Source organism: Carcharodon carcharias, chromosome 16 (assembly GCF_017639515.1).
Source record: "Carcharodon carcharias isolate sCarCar2 chromosome 16, sCarCar2.pri, whole genome shotgun sequence".
Lineage (NCBI taxonomy): Eukaryota > Metazoa > Chordata > Chondrichthyes > Lamniformes > Lamnidae > Carcharodon > Carcharodon carcharias.
In genome coordinates this window covers 1919465-1937593 of record NC_054482.1, presented here as the reverse complement: position 1 = coordinate 1937593, position 18129 = coordinate 1919465, and the positions used below count along the sequence as shown (strand labels likewise).

The window sequence follows — 18129 nt, the reverse complement described above, 5'->3', positions numbered from 1 at the left end:
TTAGCCTAAGTGCTGTTTTAAGCCCTTGATTTTCCAGTATTTCATTAGCATTTGATTTACAAATTCTGAACCACAAAAGTTCTGGTGTTTTGCTAACAAGTCAGATAATTAAATGGTTTTCAGTCTCTAATTTGCATTTTCCCATAATACATTTCATTGGAATTGACTACAGCCTGATGTAAATGCAATATTGCTCAGTTAAACAGGGCATTGGTGAGACCGCATCCAGAACACTGTGCAGTTTTGGTCTCCTTATTTAAGGAAGGAGGCAAATGCATTGGCAGCATTTCAAAGGAGGTTTACTAGATTGTAATAGTGGGTCGTCTTAAGAGGAAAGGTTGGACAGGCTGGGCTTGTTTCCACTGGAGTTTAGAAGAGTGAGGGGTGATTTGAATGAATTATGCAAGATCCTGAACAGCCTTGACAAGGTGGTGTTGAGAGGGTGTTTCCTCTTGTGGATGAGTCCAGAACTAGGGGGCACTGTTTTAAAATTAGGGCTTGCCCTTTTAGGACAGAGATGAGGAGGAATTTTTTTCTGAGGATTGTGCAACTTTGGAACTCTCTGCCTCAGGAGGTGGTGGAGGCGGGGTCATTGAATATTCTTAAGGCAGAGGTAGATAGATTCTTGTTAGGTAAGGAAATCAAAGGTTATCGGGGTTAGATGGGTGTGCGGAAATCAAAACACAAGAAGATCAGCCATGATCTATAAATTAGAATTAAAAAAGACAATCAAATTAAAAAAGGGATAAAGATGGAGGAGCGGGTTCATGGTCTGAAGTTGTTTAAATCAACGTTAAGTCTGGAAGGCTGTAAAGTGCCTAATCGGAAGATGAGGTGCTGTTCCTTCAGTAGTGTTGGGCTTCACTATAACATTGCAGTAGGCCAAAGATGGATATGTGGGCATGAGAGTGGATGTGGGTGTGCTGAAATGGCAAACGACAAGGAGGTCTGGGTCGTACTTGCGGGCTAAGTGAAGGTGTTCCGCAAAGTGGTCACCCAGCCTGTGTTTAGTCTCCCCAGTGCTCAGGCCTGATTGTTCTTCAAACATGCATCTATTTGTAAGAGGAACTTGTACTTTCATATATTACATAGTCCTCAAACAATTTCATCTTGAGCATAATGTGCATTTTTATGGTTTGCTCTAATTATTGGAGAACCCACAAATAACCATTGAGTACGATCAAAGTATTCAGAACAGTGTTCTAAAAGAGATGGGCAGGTATGTATTTTCTGTTGGTTCATGTAATAAAGAGATATGAAAATAGTGTGGGGTAGCTTCAGTAGTCCTCTTTCTTTCTAGACCAGTTCATGGCCTAATCTTCCTATTCAAGTGGCAGCCAGGAGAAGAACCAGCAGGGTCCATTGTCCAAGATTCAAGACTTGAGAAGATCTTCTTTGCTAAACAGGTAAGCTTAAAGAGCAGATATTAATTATCTGAAGCAAAAGACAAGTACAATTTAGGTGAAAAAAATGCTATAAATTTATTGCTAAAACAGCAAGAATTTTTTTTGCAACGACGTTTTTAATTACTGGGAATAAAGGAACATCGCTAGAGGCCAGGGAATTTGGAGAAAACCTGTCAAGACTGAAAGGAAAACCAATCCATGCAATAAAGTATGGGATTAGATTGAACTCACCGCTCCCGCAGATATCAGTGATGAGCAGGCTTAGCTTTGTAAAAATAATCTGAATGGACAGGAACTCAGCTCATGTCCTCTCAACAGCACAGACAAGTTAATTTTGCCTTTAATGTAATATAACATCCTATAGCACTTTATTGGAGGGCTATCAAACAAAATTTGGCACTGAGTCACTTGAGGGATGAGGACAGATGACAGAAGCTTGTTCAAGGAGGTAGGTTTTAAAGTGCATCTTAAAGGAGATAAGAGAGGTGGGGAAATTTTGGGAGGAAATTTCAGAGCCTAGGGCCTTGGTGGCTGAAGGGCAGTATAGTTCTGGAATGCTTAAGAGGCCAGAATTGGAGGAGTGGAGATATTTTGGATGGCTGGAAATACGGGGACACGTGCAAGGATGTGGTGGAATTTGAAAACAAGGATGACAATTTTAAACACGAAGTCACACTTAGTTGGGAGCCAGTAAAGGTCAACGAGCACTCCACTGGAACCAGGAATGATTAGCATGGAATACTGACATTTCAGTGGAAAATTGCATTGATGCTTTTCTGCTTTTTTCCCCTGATAATATCTACGGCAATAGGTTTTAGTCCTTGTAGTTTTCATGCCATCAGTGAAAATAAGAGCCAGAAATGCTGATTGTCCATATGGAAAGTGCTGTCGTTCACTATGCTTCAGCTGCTCGATTAAAGTCACTTATTGCATAATTGTCCACTGTTTGTCCAAATAAGCACCAATAGCAGTACTTGTCTGGGCTGTTTATATAGGGCTGCTTGTTTGCACGCAGCAATAGCTGAAGGTACTTGTGTGTTCACACAGGCATAGGAATGAGCCAGAAATTGAATATATGCAATCCCTGAAGGTCCTATTGTCCTGTTTCACTTTATAATGCTGAATGGAGGATTATTCTTAAATTAGCTGCTTGTGAAATCCTTACTGCCAAAGACAGAAACCCCCATCAATGAACCTAGATTTTAATTTTATGTTCCCAGTGCTCAAGTTAGAGAGAAAAAAAAGTTAGCAATTGCGAAGGAGCTTGGTGCTGAGGGCTGAAGTGGTGGAATTCAAGTGCGCATTTGACAGAAAACTTAGTTTATTCCCAGGTCTGTGTGATCAGCTGAATACCTTCAGATGTTGCTGAGTGCGTATGTGCAGGCAGGAACTGTTAGACTTCCTGCTTCCTTTAAGTATAACAAGAATAGAGATTGGCAAAGCTTATGTCTGCTTAAAAGGCGGACGGTCGACCATTGTGGCTTTCAATGGTTTCCATTAGTTTATGGTGGTATAATAAATAAGTTGACTTTTATTTAATTGGATTGCAGGGTTTTTGCTGGTGTTTGAGGAACATATCCTGAAATGCTATGCATTTTTCTATGAAAACTGCAAATCAGTTGCTCGGTTGTGAGTTCTCTTAAAGAGCTCCAAATGAAGTATGATTTATTTTGACTTTCTTTTCTTGGTGGCAGCCAATTACTAATTGTCCACCAGTGCCAATTTAGATGAATGTTTAGGGTTTCCACAAGGCGTTTCCTTGGTGATTAACCTCCAATTTTCTCTCTAGTGATATCTTCTATGGGAAGATACCAAATCTTTGCTGTGGTTTCCCCCACAGTAGAATGAGACTGGGAACTCAGGGCAATGGGATATTGGATCTGAGACCTTCTTTCTCTCTTGTTGTTGTTGCTTTTATGAAAATATTAACACATTCATCAGTTTTCTCTTTGTATAGAATGAGGGCTTGTCTTTGCATGTCATTTTCTTTTCTATATATGAATAGTTCAAGATGATGCCTTTGGCTGATGTCTGTCAATTTTTGGGTACCATACATACTTCAGTACCCTTGGCATCTAATAATATGACACAGGCTGTGTACTATTGAGTTGAGATTGATGACAAGTTTCTACTGTTGTGCAGAATATTACTGTAGACCAACTGAATTTTGACATATTGTAAGATCTTTTCTTTTGACATTCTATGCTGATTTTTGCTTTAAGTTTCGAACATAAACTGAATAATTTTGTAAGATAGGATAGTACGTTTCACTGATGCATAAGATCAGATGAATCTGACCTGTGATTGATGTTCTGACTCTATAGAATAGAAATTGCATTTGTTTTGGCAGATAATATACCTGTATTTGCACTCCTACTTTGTCTACATGGTGTTACGGACTGTGATGGGAGAGTGTTCAGTCAATTCTAGCCCCACTTCCCCATAGGTTGTAACAATAGTTTAAATGTCTAATTTACCCACAAAACTGGCCAGTTGTTTACTTTTGATATTATTATTCCCAGCATAAAAATACTTTAATCAGGCTTTTTCAGTTAACACAAAAAAATGATTTATTATAAAACAAACTTCTTTTTTAAAACAAGTTATGAAACTAGTTAATATACATTTTGTAGTTTAGAAGTGTAATGATTTTCCCCCTTTAAAAAAAAAACATTCGAACCCCCATACGCTCACGCAAACACTAAACAGGACAACACAACACAGCCCCCTGCAGAGGCTGGAGTATAGGAATTTTTCTCTTCAAAGGATAAATTTCGAAATGATCTCAATGCTGTTGATCTAACAGAGCTCTGGTCACAATAGACCTGGAAGGCCTTTCACATGGATTTTTGGTGAAATTGTCCTTAATGACTCATACTTATGACAACTTTGCAGACTTTCAAAAAAATAGATGAGTTATTCTGATGAGACATTTCTAATTAAGGTTTAACTTATTCGAGACCACATGTAACACCAAGGTGGGGCAGAGAGAGGGAAAGACAAAGTTGTCTTCTTGCAGCCTGCTTCTATGGTACACCTACCCTCTCTCTGACTGAGAGTCAAAGAATCAAATGCTCAGAGGACACTCAGGCCGGATCTGGCAGTATTTGTGGAGAGAGAAAAACAGTGTTAACATTCCGAATACATATGACCCTTCTTCGGCTCTGAAGAAGAGTCATACAAACTCGAAACATTAACTCTCTTTCTCTCTCTCCACAGAGGCTGCCAGACCTGCTGAGTTTTTCCAGCATTTTCTGTTTTTATTTCGGAGTTCCAGCATCTGCAGTATTTTGCCATAACTTCTATCAGGCCAAGTGTATTTAATGATTCAGCTAGTCTTTAGCCTGGCAAAACAGTTCTTTGTTAACTTAGGTATACAAAGTATCTCTTCCCTCTCCAGGTGTTCCCTGCTGGACATGTACCTGTTGACCCGCGGTATCTTTTGAAGAATGGTATATCCACAGCCCTGAATTAATCTGACAGATTTTTAAAATAACTCAGGAAGGAGAATGTCCAAAATTCAATGCCCTTCAAATTTTCCAAAAATGGGTTTGTCACAGTAGGAATACTTCATGTGAGAGCTCAGGCATTGAGCTGAGCCTTATTTTCTCTAAACATTTACTTCCCAGCAAGAATCTTTATAAAATAGTTTGATAGGGTAGATGTAGAAAAAAATGTTTCTGCTTGTGGACAAGACCAAAACTAGGGGCCACAAAAATAAGATAGCCACTAATAAATCGAATAGGGAATTCAGGAGAAGCTTCTTTCCCCAGAGAGGGAAGGTGGCGGTGGTGTTGCCACTAGACCAATAATTCAGAGACCCAGGGTAACTTCCTGGGGACCTGGGGTCAAATCCCACCACAGCAGATGGTGGAACTTGAATTCAATAGAAACCTGGAATTAAAAGTCTAATGCTCATGATTGTTGTAAAAGCCTATCTAGTTCAGTCATGTCCTTTAGCAGAAGGAAATCTGCTGTCTTGGCTTGGCACGCATCCAGACCCACAGCAATATGATTGACTCTTAAATAGCCACTAAAATGGCCTAGCAAACCACCCAGCTGTATCAAAACGCTACATGAATGTAAACAGACGGAACATTTGGCATTGTCTTGGGCACTGGAAGCGACAACAGCAAACTCAGTCCTGTTGACCCTGCAAAGTCCTTGTTGCTAACACGTGGGGGCTAATGCTAAAAGTGGGAGAGCTGGGAGGCTTGTACCAAAATTGGGAGAGCTGTCCCACAGACTAGTCAAGCAACAGTCTAACATAGTCATACTCACAAAATCATGTCTTACAGAAAGTGCCACAGACCCAGCAGAGGTGGCAGCACAGTGGTATACAGTCAGGAGGGAGTTGCCCTGGGAGTCCTCCAACATTGGCTCTGGGCCCCATGAAGTCTCATGGCATCAGGTCAAACATGGGCAAGGATACCTCCTGCTGATTACTATCTCACTTCAGCCGATGAGTTAGTACCCCTCTATGTTGCCCACCACTTAGAGGAAGCACTGAGGGTTGGTGGCAAGGGCACAGAATGTCTTCTGGGTGGGGGAATTCAAGGTCCATCACCAAGAATGGCTTGGTGCCAAGTCCTAAACGACTTAGCTGCTAGACAGGGTCTGCAGCAGGTGGTGAGAGAACCAACAAGAAGGAAAAACATACTTGACCTCATCCTCATCAACCTGCCTGCCACAGATGCATCTGTCCATGGCCTTATCGGTAGGATTCGCCACCACACGGTTGTTGTAGAGCCGAAGTTCAGTCATAACATTGAGGATACCCTCCATCATGTTGTGTGGCACTACCATTGTGCTAAATGGGATAGATTCCAAACAGATCTAGCAACTCAAGACTGGGCATCCATGAGGTGCTGTGAGCCAACAACAGCAGCAGAATTGTACTCGACCATAATCTGTAAACTCATGGCCTGGCATATCCCCCAGTGTACCATTACCACCAACGCTGGTTCAGTGAAGAGTGCAAGAGGGCATGTCAGGAGCATACCTAAAAATGAGATGTCAACCTGGTGAAGCTATAACACAGGACTACTTCCATGCCAGATAGCGTAAGCAGGATGCAATGGACAGAGCTAAGCGATCCCAGGACCAGCGGACCAAATTTAAACTCTGCAGTCCTTCCAGTCGTGAATGGTGGTGGACAATTAAACAACTCAGTGTAGGAGAAGGTTCCACAAATATCTCCATCATCAATGATGGGGGAGCCCAGTGCATCAGGTTTTTAAAAATTGATTCATGGGATGTGGGTTTCGCTGGCTGCACCAGCATTTGTTGCTCATCCCAAGTTGTCCTTGAAAAGGTGGTGGTGAGCTGCCTTCTTGAAATGCTGCAGTCCATATGGTGTAGGTACACCCAAAGTGCTGTTAGGGAGTTCCAGGATTTTGACCCAGCGACAGTGAAGGAACGACCGTATATTTCCAAATCAGGATGGTGAGTGACTTGGAGGGGAACTTCCAGGTGTTGGTGTTCCCATCTATCTGCTGCCCTTGTCCTTCTAGATGGTAATGGTCATGTGTTTGGAAGGTACTATTGAAGGAAGCTTGGTGAATTCCTGCAGTGCATCGTGTAGTTGGTACACACTGCTGCTACTGTGCGTCAGTAGTGCTGGGAGTGAATGTTTGTGGATGTGATGCAATTCAAACGGGCTGCTTTGTCTTGGATGGTGTCAAGCCTCTTGAGTGTTGTGGGAGCTGCACTCATCCAGGCAAGTGGGGAGTATTCCATCACAATCCTGACTTGTGCCTTGTAGATGGTGGAGAGGCTCTGGGTAGTCAGGAGTTGAGTTACTCATCACAGGATTCCTAGCCTCTGACTTGATCTTATAGCCACAGTATTTATATGGATAGCGCAGTTCAGTTTCTGGTCAATGGTAACCTCTAGGATGTTGATCATGGGGGATTCAGTGATGGTAATGCCATTGAACATCAAGGGGCGATGGTTGGATTCTCTCTTGTTGGAGATGGTCATTGCCTGACGCTTGTATGATATGAATGTTACTTGTCAGCCCAAGCCTGGATGTTGCCCAGGTCTTGCTGGACATGGACTACTTCAGTATCTGAGGAGTCGCAAATGGTGCTGAACATTGTGCAAACATCAGCGAACATCCCCACTTCTGATCTTATGATGGGAGGAAGGTCATTGATGAAGTACCTGAAGATTGGTTGGGCCTCGGAGACTACCCTGAGGAACTCATGCAGCGATTACCTGGAGCTGAGATGACTGACCTCCAGCAACTGCAACCACCTACCTTTGTACCGGGTATGACTCCAAACAAAGGAGAGTTTTCCTCCTGACTAAAGTTTTGCGAGGGCTTCTTGATGCCCCACTGAGTCAAATGCTGCCCTGATGTCCAGGGCAGTCACTCTCACCTCAGTCTGGAGTTCAGCTCTTTTGTCCATGTTCGAACCAAAGCTGTAATGAGGTCAGGAGCTGAGTGGCCCAGGCGGAACCCAAACTGGATGTCAGTGAGCAGGTTATTGCTAAGCAAATGCCGCTTGACAGCACTGTTGATGACCCCTTCCGTTACTTTACTGATGATCGAGAGTAGACTGATGGGGCGGAATTAGCTGGGTTGGATTTGTCCTGCTTTTTGTGTACCTGACAGAAGTGGGCAATTTTGTACATAGCTGGGTAGATGCCAGTGTTGTAGCTGTACTGGAAAAGCTTGGCTAGGGATGCGGCAAGTTCTGGAGCACAAGTCTTCAGTACTGTTGCCGAAATATTGGCAGGGCCCATAGCCTTTGCAGTATCCAGTGCCTTTAGCTGTTTCTTGATATCACGTGGAGTGAGTTGAATTGGTTGGAGACTGGCATCTGTGATGCTGTTGACCTCTGGAGGAGGCTGAGATGGATCATCCACTTGGCACTCCTGGTTGTAGATTGTAACAAACACTTCAGCCTTATCTTTTGCATTGATGTGCTGGACTCCTCCATCATTGAGGATGGGAATATTTGTGGCGCCTCCTCCTCCAGTGTTGTTTAATTGTCCACCACCATTCACGACTGGATGTGGCAGGACGGCAGAGCTTAGATCTGATCCATTGGTTGTGGGATCACTGAGCTCTGTTGATCACTTGCTGTTTATGCTGCTTGGCACGAAAGTAGTCCTGTGTTATAGCTTCACCAGGTTGACACCTCATTTTTAGGTATGCCTGGTGCTGCTCCTGGCATGCCCTCCTGCACTCTTCATTGAACCAGGATTGATCCCCTGGCTTGATGTTAATGGTAGAGTGGGGGATATGCTGGACCATGAGTTACAGATTGTGTTCGAGTATAATTCTTCTGCTGCTGATGGGCCACAGCACCAAATGGATGCCCATTCTTGAGTTGCTCGATCTGTTTGAAATCTTTCCCATTTAGCACGGTGGTAGTGCCACACAAAACGATGGAGGGTATCCTCAATGTGAAGGCGGGACTTTGCCTCCACACCGACCGTTTGGTGGTCACACCTACTGATATTGTCATGGACAGATGCATCTATGGCAGACGGGTTGGTGAGGATGAGGTCATATATGTTTTTCCCTCTTGTTGGCTCCCTTGCCACCTGCTGCAGACCCAGCCTGCCAGCTATGTCCTTTAGGACTCGGCCAACTTGGTCAGTAGTGGTGCTACTGAGCCACCCCTGGTGATGGGCATTGAAGTCCCCCACCCAGAGTACATTCTGCATCCTTGCCACCCTCAGTGCTTCCTCCAAGTGGTATTCAACATGGAGGAGCATTAATTCATCAGCTGAGGGAGGGCGTTACGTGGTAATCAGCAGGAGGTTTCCTTGCCCATGTTTGACCTGATGCCATGAGACTTCATGGATTCCAGAGTCAATGTTGAAGACTCCCAGGGAAACTCTCGTCCCCCATATGCCACTGTGCTGGTGGGGCAGGACATACCCAAGGATAGTGATGGCGGTGTCTGGCACAGTATCTGTAAAGTATGACTCCATGAGATGACTATGCCAAGCTGTTGGTTGACCAGCCTGTGAGGCATCTCTTCCATTATTGGCACCAGCTCCCAGATCTTAGTATGGAGGACTTAACAGGCTGGACGAGATTGCCATTGTCGTTTCCGGTGCCTAAGTCGAGACCGGGTAGTCTGTCCGGTTTTCATCAGTGCAAAAGATAAGGCTGAAGTATTAACAACAACTTGCAGCCAGAAGTGCCAAGTGGATAAGCCATCTTGGCTTGCTCCGAAGGTCCCCAGTGTCACAGATGCCAGTTGTCAGCCAATGCGACTCGCTCCACCGAATATCAAAAAACAGTTGAAGTCACTGGATATTGCAAAGGCTATGGGCCCTGACAATATTCCGGCAGTAGTACTGAAGATGTGTTCCAGAACTTGCCGTGCCCTTAACCAAGTTGTTCCAGTATAGCTACAACAGTGGCTCTACTTGGCAATGTGGAATATTGCCCAGGTATACCTTGTCCACAAAAGGCAAGACAAATCCAACCTGGCCAATTACCGCCCCATCAGTCTACTCTCCATCATCAGTGAAGTAATGGAAGGGGTCATCAACTATGCTATCAAGTGTCACCTGCTTATAAATAACCTGCTCACTGACGCTCATTTGGGTTCCGTCAGAGTTGCTCGCCTCCTGGTCTCATTACAGCCTTGGTTCAAACGTGGACAAAAGAGCTGAACTCCAGAGGTGAGGTGAGAGTGACTGTCTCTTGACATCCAGGCAGCATTTGACCGAGTGTGGCATCAAAGGGCCTGAGCAAAACTGGAGTCAATGGGAATCGGGGAAAACTGCGCACTGGTTGGAGTCATACCTAGCACAAAGGAAGATGGTTATGGTTGTTGGATGTCAATCATCTCAGCTCCAGGACATCACTGCAGGAATTCCTCAGAGCAGTGTCCTCGGCCCAACCACCTTCAGCTGCTTCATCAATCACCTTCCCTCCATTATAAGGTCAAAAGTGGGGATGGTCGCTGATGATTGCACAATGTTCAGCACCATTTGTGATTCCTCCGATACTGAATAGTCCATGTTCAAATGCAGCAAGACCTGGACAATATCCAGACTTGGGCTGACAAGTAACATTCGTGGCACACATGTTCCAGGCAATGACACAATGACCATCTCCAACAAGAGAAAATCTAATCATCACTCCTTGACATTGTGGCATTACTATCACTGAAAGCCCCACTATCAACATCCTGGGGGTTACCATTGACCAGAAACTGAACTAGCCATATAAGTACTGTGGCTGCCGGGGCCGGTCACAGGCTAGGAATCCTGCAGTGAGTAACTCACCTCTTGACTCCCCAAAGCCTGTCCACCACCTGCAAGGCACAAGTCAGGAGTGTAATGGAACACTCTCCACTTGCCTGGATGAGTGCAGCTCCAACAACACCATCCAGGACAAAGCATCCCGCTTGAACTGCACCCCATCCACAAACATTCACCACTGACGAACTGTGACAGCAGCGTATACCATCTGCAAGATGCACTGCAGAAATTCACCAAGGCTCCTTAGGCAGCACCTTCCCAAACCCTCAACTACTATCATCTAGAAGGACAAGGGCAGCAGACACATGGGAACACCACCACCTGAAGTTCCACTAAAAGCCACTCATCATCCTGACTTGGGACTATATTGCCACTCGTTCACTGTCACTGGGTCAAAATCCTGGAACTCCATCCCTAATAGCACTGTGGGTGCACCTACACCACATGGACTGCAATGATTCAAGAAGGCAAGCTCACTACCACCACCTCAAGGGCAGTTAGGGGTGGGCAATAAATGCTGGCCTAGCCAGTGACGCCCACATCCCATGAATGAATAAAGAAAGGTGGAACTTGCTACGACAAGTTGATGCAAATAGCATCGATGCATTTAAGGTGAAGCTAGATTCACACATGAGAGAGAAAACAATAGAAGGATATGTTGATGTGTTTAGATGAAGTGAAGGAGGAGGCTCATGTGGAGCATAAACACTGGCATAAACCTGTTACACCAAATGGCCTGTTTCTATGCTGTGAGTACTTTATAAGTCCATGGATAATCAAGAGTGGGTGAGTCTTGCTGATATGTTTTTTTTTCTGTCTTCCTAACCCAAGGGTGCTGTATGTATGTCTACATGAATACAATATTTATGTTTTTATTATGGTATTTGGTAAAAAATTCATTTTGATGCAAATATAGGCAAGGTATCTCCTCACTGTTTGACTTTTCCAATATTGCTTTTTCTCCTAAGGTTATCAATAATGCCTGTGCCACCCAAGCCATTATTAGTGTGTTGTTGAACTGTATCCATCCAGATATAGAACTAGGGGAAACTCTTGGAGAATTTAAAGAATTTTCACAAAGCTTTGATGCTGCTGTAAGTATAATCTAACAGTGCTAAATTCTTTACATGCAGACTAATTTACCAAAATAACAGCTGCATTTTTTTCTGTAATTATGTTAAATATTACTACTTCAGATAAATAGGCTTTTAGATGAGAAACTTTGCAGTAAAGATAATCTAAGTTGGTAAAGTGCATAATGCAGTTTTTTTATATTTAACCAGCATTGACCCACCAAAATGGCTCATTTTCATCTTCAAATTGTGTGTGCCTGGTGGTTAAGATGCACTTGTATCTCATAGATCTTTAAGAAGTTACGTATGTGTTTTAGAACCATAGGTGTAGGTACGCAGCAATAGTTCCCAGATAGCAAGTTCCCTTTGATAAAATCAAAATACTGCGGATGCTGGAAATCTGAAATAAAAATAGAGAATGCTGGAAAAACTCTGCAGGACTGGCAGCATCTGTGGAGAGAGAATCAGAGTTAATGTTTTCAGAGCCTGTAAAAGAGTCATACAGATTTGTTAACTCTGTTTCTCTCTCCACGGATGCTGCCAGGCATGCCAAGTCTTTCCAGCATTTTCTGTTTTTATTATAGCAAGTTCCCTTTCTTAGTTGAGATGCTGACTGAGTGTAGAGCATGCTTTTTCTAAAGGCAGGGAAGGGATGAAATGATTTGGCCAGTCACTTGGAGTGTCCTCTTGCATCTCCTGCATCTGGGCAGACTCTTTGAAATAAGTATCCGACTGACTCATTTAGTTGGGAAATTCTGGGTGTGCAGGATTTTCCCCTCGTAGGGCGCCCACGATCGGGCCCCGACTGCGATTTCACATTGGTTGACCAGTTAACGGCCAGTCAACGTGAAATGCGCGCTGAAATGCTCAGCGCTGCATGGGTGCGTGGGGAGGAGGACGAGTGCGGAAGTCAGCGCAGGCACAGAGGACTGTGCAGTGAAAGTTCCCTGAAGGCAGAGAGCTGCCTCAGGGAGCTGAAGTATTTTAAATCAATCAATAAAGTTTTTAAAATCCTGAAAAAATATCCACACAGTGGACTCAATCAATTACTGTACAAACATTCTTATTTTATTTTTAATTAACATCAGAAACCTCATCCAGCCTGTGGACAGGCAGGGAAAAATTCAATTCAATTCAATTGATTAATGGGCTTAACAGCGCTCTTAATTGTCAGTAGGCACGCTGCCGACTCTCGCGCACACCTGCTGACTGAAATAGTGCACGAGTACGTGATGATGTCAGGGCGCTCGCCCAACAATATCGCGTGAGTGTGCAATGGCGTTGGGACGCTCGTCCGAGGTCATCGCGCACTATTTTACGCTCGTGCACCGAGCTGAAAATCCTGTCCTGTGGCTCATGTAGAACTGAAGAGAGAGCGAGAGAGAAAGCAAAAAAGAAAGTCATTAATACTTTTAAAATAAGTTCAAAAAATAGTCACAATTTTGCTCAATGTTTAAAATGCTTTTCCTTGTTTTGGATTCCTGATGTGACATTTTCCTAACTTTACCTGAATGGACCTCAGAGTGCAAATCATTATTCTATTTAATTCTAACCCAGAGAAGTCACATGAAACAAATGTTTAACATTAACTTTTTTTCATAGCATAACAATAAAGCACTCTTTGTACTGACTGTCTCTGATCATTAAAACAGATGAAAGGCTTGGCATTGAGCAACTCAGAAGTTATTCGACAAGTTCACAATGGCTTTGCCAGGTATGAAGAAGCCTGTACTACGTCCCTTAATTTCTTACAAGCTTTTTTCAAAGTTGCTGTTAACCTGATCTGCCACTTTCCTTACCAGGCAACAGATGTTTGAGTTTGATGCCAAGACTGCAGGAAAGGAAGAAGATGCGTTCCATTTTGTCAGTTACTTTCCTGTCCATGGAAGATTATATGAACTAGATGGATTAAGAGAAGGACCGATTGATTTGGGTAATGATGCTTCTGATATTTAGCATGAGCTATTTACCACGTTTGTCTTGTCTTATATACTTGTAGTTCAATTCAAGCTGAATAGGACTGAGAATAATTACCTTGAATAATTTGGTATAATGGAACAACAAGAACCATTTCTTAAAAAGATTGCGTAAAGGTTTTATTTTGCTTGTGCATAATAAAGTTTGTTGCTGCGATGTAATTTAATTTTCCAAAGAAATCAATTTATTTAATTCTCCATTCTTCTTCCTTCCCATCTGAAGAGAGAGTGAAGTTTGTTGGGATATGACTTGACAGCTGTGTCAGCTCAGTGGTAACTTGTTAGCTATCCTTCATGTGTGAGCTTAGAAAGAAACAACTTGGATTTCTGTATTGCTTTCATGATCTAATGTGCTCTTTGTAAATTAATTACTTTTGAAGTGTAGTCACTGGTCTGTGGGCAGCAAGTTAAAATGACCAGATGAACTATTTTAGTGGTGTTGATTGAGGGATAGGTGGTGCCCAAAACATCAGAATAATGCATGTGCTAAGGGATGTTTTCCACTCACCTGAACAGATACAGACCTCAATTTAACCTCTCATCCAAAAAGCACCATCTCCAACAATGTAGCACTCCTACAGCACTGCACTGGAATCAGCCTAGGTTATGTATTTGTCTCCGGAGTGGGACAGTGGATATCAGTGCAGAGGCATCACAGTTGAGCCAATTCTATTGTCACCTGATGCCCATACTAGTGTTTTCCAGCAGAATTACTTGGTAGCAATTTGGTGTGGGATTCTTGCCTGCGTTTTTTTTGCTTGTACCTCTAGTATAAGTACACTCAAGTCAGTTGTGGTCTCTACCACAATCTGACTGAGATCGGCCATTCACATAGCTTGCTCTTGGCCTGTCACTAGTGCAAGGGCAAGACGTGATCGTGAGCTAGTGGAGCTTCTCAGTTTTTTTTGCACCACCCTCATTTTTTTCACAGCATGATGGCCCTTGCAAAGTGGATGAAACTTGTCTCCCATTATTTCTTAGCAAGTAGTAATCTTTTTTTCCCTCTAATCAAGTAGTTTGCTTACATGATTTAAAAAAAATGCTAACTTGATTGAGTGAGTGGAATAGACATTTAAAATTTTCTGCGGTCACTAGTACTGATGAGTATTACTGAATAATGTAGGAAACAGAAAACACTATGTGGAATATGATTTGTATCATACAATTGGACTGACCTGTCAACTCATCAACAAATTCACAAGTGTGTACTGCTTAGCACAGTGATTGCAATGAAGATTGTATCGCACATTGTCATATAATGCATTTTGTTAATGCCACCTTAGAAAAGCAACTGCAATGATAAATGTTAGATGCAAATTTTAACATTTTACAGGAATTATTTTACCAAATTGCCTAGAATGGGTTTGGTGATGTAAACTCTTTCCCCTGACAGCCACTTGTTCTTCATGAAATGCAGAAGATATTTCACACCATAATATTTGATCATTCCGTTATTTCATTGTCGACTGTATTAACAGTAAAATTGCATATCTCCATCATTTTTCCTAGGGTTTTGGTTTCCTGCTTACTAAAATAACTGACCAGTTCCTTTCACAGTGTCTATGATTGTATAGTCATGATGTAAGATTGTATCAAGGCAGATAGGAATTGCATCCCGTAATTGTGTCTGTTTATTTAAAAAAAAATCTAAGTCACTGGTATAAATCCCAGAAAGCCATGCAGTGCAGAACAGAAATTGATGTAATCTGTCACTGTATTATTCACCAAGGCTCCTTTGACAGCACCTTCAAACCCATGACTACTACCATCTAGAAGGACAAGGGCAGCAGATAGATGGGAAAACCACCACCTGGAAGTTCCCCTCCAAGTCACTCACCATCCTGGAAATATATCGTCGTTCCTTCACTATCACTGGTTCAAAATCCCTCCCTAACAGCACTGTGGTGTACATATACCACATGGACTGCAACGGTTCAAGAATGCAGCTCACCACCACCTTCTCAAGGGTAATTAGGGATGGGCAATAAATGCTGGCCCAGCCAGCGAAGCCCACATCCCATGAATGAATAAAAAAAAAATTACAAGTAGTTGCTAATAAAGTCAAACATTCCTCGACAATAGCAGATTGTTACTAACTCCTCTTTAGATCAGTTTCCCCATGTACTGTGCATTTTGTGGCTTAAAAGAAACCGGTCAGTTTTACAGTTATAATTCAATTATATATAGTGTAAGAAAAAGAGAGAGGGTGTATACTGAATACATGTAACTTGTGGGGAGTTGGAAGACATCAGCTGGAAATAGACCCAGTTGAGTGTAAATGGATGGCAAGCAGTGCAGAATGCAGTGACCAATTAATTGAAGATGGGTTGGACTAAGAATGAAGTAATTATTTTTATTAATATATTTTATTCTAATAGGGCCTATGCAACAAACCCCATACACAGTTGCAAATGTCTAGCATGTCATTCTAATGGGCCTAATGCAATAAATTCCTTGCACACTTGTAAATGTCTAGCATTCCTGAAGAAATTCACAATACTTTTTTGCACCAGAATGATATCACACTGGTGCTTTCAGTTTCCTGATGTTGCTTTACTAACCACTACAATATGTGCAGCACCAGAAATATCATATAGTCATTTGGTATGCTTAAGGCCACAGGAGCACAGATATGTGTCTTCAGGTCGGGGTTAGGACACTAGTCTTCCAGAAGTAAAACAGTGGGATAAAAAATAGTAGCAGGAATAGACCGCATGGCTGGTCAAGCCTGCCCCGCCATTCAGTACGACCGTGGCTTCTCTTCTGCTTCAACTCCACTTTCTTGCCTGCTCCCCATACCCCTTGATTCCCTGAGGGACTAAAAATCTGTATATCTTAAATATTCAATTTCTATGTATTCTATATATCTTAATATATTCAATAATGGAGCGTCTACAACCCTCTGATGTAGAGAATTCCAAAGATCCACAACCCTCTGAGTGAAGAAGTTTCTCCTTGTCTCAATCTTAACTGATTGGCCCCTTATCCTGGAGACTGCTCCTATGTCCTAGATTTCCAAGCTAGGGGAAACCTTTGTGTCTACACTCTCAAGCTTCTTCATCTTATGTTTCAATGAAATCGCCTCTCGTTCTTCTAAATTCCAGAGAGTATAGGCCCAAATTACTTAACCTCTTATCATAGGATGACCCTCTCATCCCAGGAACTAATCTATTGAACCTTCACACTATCACCTCCAAGGCAAGTGTATCCTTTCTGGAATATAGAGGCCTAAACTGTGCGCAGTACTCTGGACTGGATTTTATGGAGGGGGGTGGTATTGCTTGCTACCCCCACCCCACCCCAGACGTAAAAAGTCGGGCGGAAACCAACTGAAGATTAAAAAAAAAATTCTGCCCCGCAGCAGTAATGCACTGTAGGGGGGCAAGGAAAGTGTGGGACTTCTGCCCCTCACACGATGGAAATTCCGCCCTTGGGAGCTGCTGGCCAATCTGATTGGCTGGCAGATCTTGCAGTCCCAGCAGTATCAAAGCTCAGTAGCGGGTGCTGTTGGGACTGTAAATAGGCCGAGGATGAAGACCCCAATGAACCTGGACTTGGGTAAGTCAGGAGTATTGGGTGGGCACCTCAGGGAGGGGTGTGGGGATGAGGATTTTGCAGTGCAGGCAGAGAAGGAGGAAGGAAGGGGGGTACTATGTACGGAGGTGAGGGGCACAAAGAGTGCAAAGCCCCCTTTCTGTCCTATTAAAAACTTTATTGAAAGAATGGGCTGCCCAGTCCTACCTGCCTGCGCCAACTGTGTTACGGCATGGGCAGTGTAATATTGGGGTCAGTTAGCTTGTAAACGAGTTCAAATGACCCTTAATTATTTATTTACATATACTGGGTGGCCAGGCACCTACCCCCATATTTTGGGGAACAGCTCAGCCCTCTAGGTGTGGTCTCACCAAAGCACCATGCAATTGTAGCAACGCTTCCTTATTCTTGTACTCCAATACCCTTGCATTAAAGGCCAACATGCCACTTGCCTTTCTAATTGCTTGCTATACCTACTTGCTAACTTTGTCCCTTGTACGAGTGCAGCCAAGTTCCTCTGAACGTCAACATTTACAAGTTTCATGCCTTTTAAAAATATTCTGCTTTTCTATTTTACCAAAGTGAATACTTTCCCCCCATTATATACATCTGCCATCCTGCCTATTTCTTTTTGCAGCTTATTTGTGTCCTCACAGCTTGCATTCCGACCTAGTTTTATACCATCAGCAAACTTAGATATATTACTCTTGGTCTCTACTTCTGTCATTAATATAGAGTGTAAATCGATGAGACCCCAGTATTGACCCTTGAAAATGCCCCAATATCCCTATGTTGTGCTTCCTGTCTATTATTTTATCTTCCATCCATACTAATATATTACCTCGACTCCATAAGCCCATATCTTGCCTTTTGTGTGACAGCTTGATGAATGCATTTTGGAAA

The 18129-nt window shown here is 42.9% G+C and overlaps 1 protein-coding gene across 3 annotated transcripts in view; it reads left to right on the top strand.

The window, feature by feature from the left end:
* uchl5 (ubiquitin carboxyl-terminal hydrolase L5) overlaps nucleotides 1-18129 on the top strand; it is a 48260-nt gene that overhangs the window by 10605 nt on the left and 19526 nt on the right. For 2 of the 3 annotated variants that reach the window (XM_041208285.1, XM_041208287.1), the window contains exons 3-6: nucleotides 1301-1406; nucleotides 11612-11737; nucleotides 13369-13430; nucleotides 13519-13649. In XM_041208285.1, the coding sequence (XP_041064219.1) occupies nucleotides 1301-1406; nucleotides 11612-11737; nucleotides 13369-13430; nucleotides 13519-13649 (425 nt within the window). The remainder of the gene's footprint in view (nucleotides 1-1300; nucleotides 1407-11611; nucleotides 11738-13368; nucleotides 13431-13518; nucleotides 13650-18129) is intronic. The other variant, XM_041208286.1, reaches the window with a different exon arrangement.